This window comes from Sphaeroforma arctica, assembly GCF_001186125.1.
Source record: "Sphaeroforma arctica JP610 unplaced genomic scaffold supercont1.4159, whole genome shotgun sequence".
NCBI lineage: Eukaryota > Ichthyosporea > Ichthyophonida > Sphaeroforma > Sphaeroforma arctica.
The window spans coordinates 1-2,680 of record NW_014036399.1 but is presented as its reverse complement, the minus strand read 5'-3'; the positions used below and the strand labels follow the sequence as shown (position 1 = coordinate 2,680).

Below are 2,680 nucleotides of genomic sequence, written 5' to 3'. Positions count from 1 at the left end.
ATATTGTCTGTCCCAGACAATCACTACCGCACTCGTTAAGGTCCTATCACTACAGCCCCAGAAACACCTACCGGAATGAAGCCATCCATATCGTTATCAAGCTTCACAGACACGCCCATGATCATATCGTCTTCTGGGCTGCGCTCGATTCGGCGTACTACCGCATTCATCTTCATGCCAATATTCAGCGACATCTTGTCCTCGCCCGTCAGCAGTTTGAAGGTCTCGTCCTGAGACACAGTGGTCACGTGGTTTGGTCATAGTGGATTAGGCAAGGCAATGGAACGCGTTGTGTGTGGGACTTATTCACGTTAGCATGAGCTACATTGCATGTAACGTACTTAAGTCAGAAAGAGTTAAGACTGTATGTAATTCACTTAAGTGAAGAGTTGAGCTTGCATGTATGCTGACTACGTTAAAGCGGGTGGGACCAGCCTGCCCTGCCCTGGCCCACATGTACACACCAAACTGCCTCTGCATACGCCGTACTCCGTTTGGTTTCCGTTAATAACGACTAACCAGCAACAGCCGCACCCGTACCTGTGTGAGATATTAGTTACTTCGTCTGTCTTTAAACGCCTACCTGTGTGAGGACGGTAGTTACTTTGTCTGTCTATAAACGCCTACCTGTGTGAGATGGTAATTACTTCGACTGTCTTTCAATGCCTACCTGTGTGAGATGGTAGTTACTTCGTCTGTCTTTAAACGCCTACCTGTGTGAGATGGTAGTTACTTCGTCTGTCTTTAAACGCCTACCTGTGGGAGATGGTAGTTACTTTGTCTGTCTTTAAACGCCTACCTGTGTGAGATGGTAGTTACTTCGACTGTCTTTAAACGGTGCCTTGACCTCGTCGGCTATATCTTGAAGTGTCCTCGCCTTGCGTTTACCAAACTGTTCGAAAAGCATCTTTGCGTAGCTCTCTGTGCAGAGTATAGATAGGTCAGAGCCAAGCACAGGCTAGTTAGTGAGGCTATCAAGACGTAAACGTTTTGGTCTCGGGTAAACAGTTCACGCGGTCATATTGGCAGAATCTCTGCGAACGGTATGGGCACATCTGTATAAATTGGAGTCGGGAAGGAATTAGCTACGACTTCTTCAAATAACCATGCAGCGTAACTATATCTGCATGAAAATATGGATATAGTATTTGCAAAACGTAGATATAGTATATGCAAAAACGTAGATATAGTATATTGAAAAACGTATATATAGTATCTGGAAGAACGTAGATATAGTACATGAAAAAAACGTAGAGTTTTAATGTACAGCCCTGTAAGTGATTCTACGTCTACATGAAAACGTAGATGCAGTGGCACTGAGTCAGTGCAGCGACCCGCCAGGCAACTTACTGAGATCCAGGTCTTCTAACTTCTGTGGTTTGTCGAATATGCGCGTGACCAGTTCTAACCCCGATGGCGGGTTGTCCTCGTCTCTGTGGGGAGAAGGTACACTCACTCGTCAGGGCGCAGAATAGAAGGGGTGGGAGAAGTACAGTGCGAGTGCCGGGGAAAGGGTGCGGAGTGCGAACACACATACATATCATCATGTGATATGCATGTATCTACAGCTTATACTCGCATTCATTTCTTCATGTGACATTTATGTATCTACAACTTCTACCCGCATAGGTTTCTTAGAATACGATATATATATATATATATATATATCTACAAATTCGTCCCCCACCACAGTAGTTCATATAACACACACATATATATATATATATATATACAGCTTCTACCCACATACATCTCCTTGTCCAGCGCATTCATGGCAATTTTCTCGACCTGTTTGTAAGACTCGGGATGGATACGCGACTCGTCTCGCCGGTCTGTCTGCATGTCCTTCTCATACATGTCATCGTAATCCGCCTCAATCACACAGATGAATCCCGAACAGTTCTCAAACATCTTGGCACTGTAGGTAGGTAGGTAGGTAGGGAGGGAGGGAGGGCAAGTGGTATAGGGCTCGGTGAGTTTAACCTAACTAACGCGAATGAGGGACAACAGTACTGCGGGGATGCGATACACGACCATGCACAACCGTGTACGCCTGACTATGCACAACCGTGTACGCCTGGATAGATACCGAACTACACCGACGTCGCATATAGACACAGCACTCTCTGATTAACTCATAGACCCTAACGTCTGACTAAACAATCAACCTACCCCAAGTTATTAAATACACCTACCCCATATACTGGCGTGTGATCAGCTCCTGTCGGTTGACCAGGTAGCCTCCGTCCTTCTCCAAGTTCTCGATCAGCGCATTGGCCTTTCTGGGCCCAAACCCACTGATGAACTGCAGCGTCGCCTTCTGGTTGGGGTGGTTGTATATTTCGTTGATCTTCACCCCCGTCTGTACAGATGAGTGTAGGAAAGATTATGTAAGTAGCCACAAATGTCAGCAGAGATCTATGGCATTATATAATAAGAACAGGTGGAGGTATGTTAATACACAAATATATGCATACATACAAACATACATACATGCATGCATGCATACATGCATGCATACATACATACATACAGACGTACATACATACATACATACATACATACATACATACATACATACATACATACATACATACATACATACATACATACATACAAACCTACTACATACATACATACCTACATACAAACATACATACATACATACATACATACATAC

The 2,680-nt window shown here is 44.3% G+C and overlaps 2 protein-coding genes across 2 annotated transcripts; both read right to left on the bottom strand.

Annotated features, from left to right (window-relative positions):
- Positions 1-1,750: 1,750 nt before the first annotated feature.
- On the bottom strand, positions 1,751-1,911 carry SARC_14109 (hypothetical protein; the record flags this gene model as incomplete). The annotated part of the gene is made up of 1 exon (XM_014291759.1): positions 1,751-1,911. A coding segment is annotated over one exon (161 nt), but the record flags the coding sequence as incomplete, so codon positions are not given.
- Positions 1,912-2,191: 280 nt separating this feature from the next.
- Positions 2,192-2,362, bottom strand: SARC_14108 (hypothetical protein; the record flags this gene model as incomplete). The annotated part of the gene is made up of 1 exon (XM_014291758.1): positions 2,192-2,362. A coding segment is annotated over one exon (171 nt), but the record flags the coding sequence as incomplete, so codon positions are not given.
- Positions 2,363-2,680: the final 318 nt, after the last annotated feature.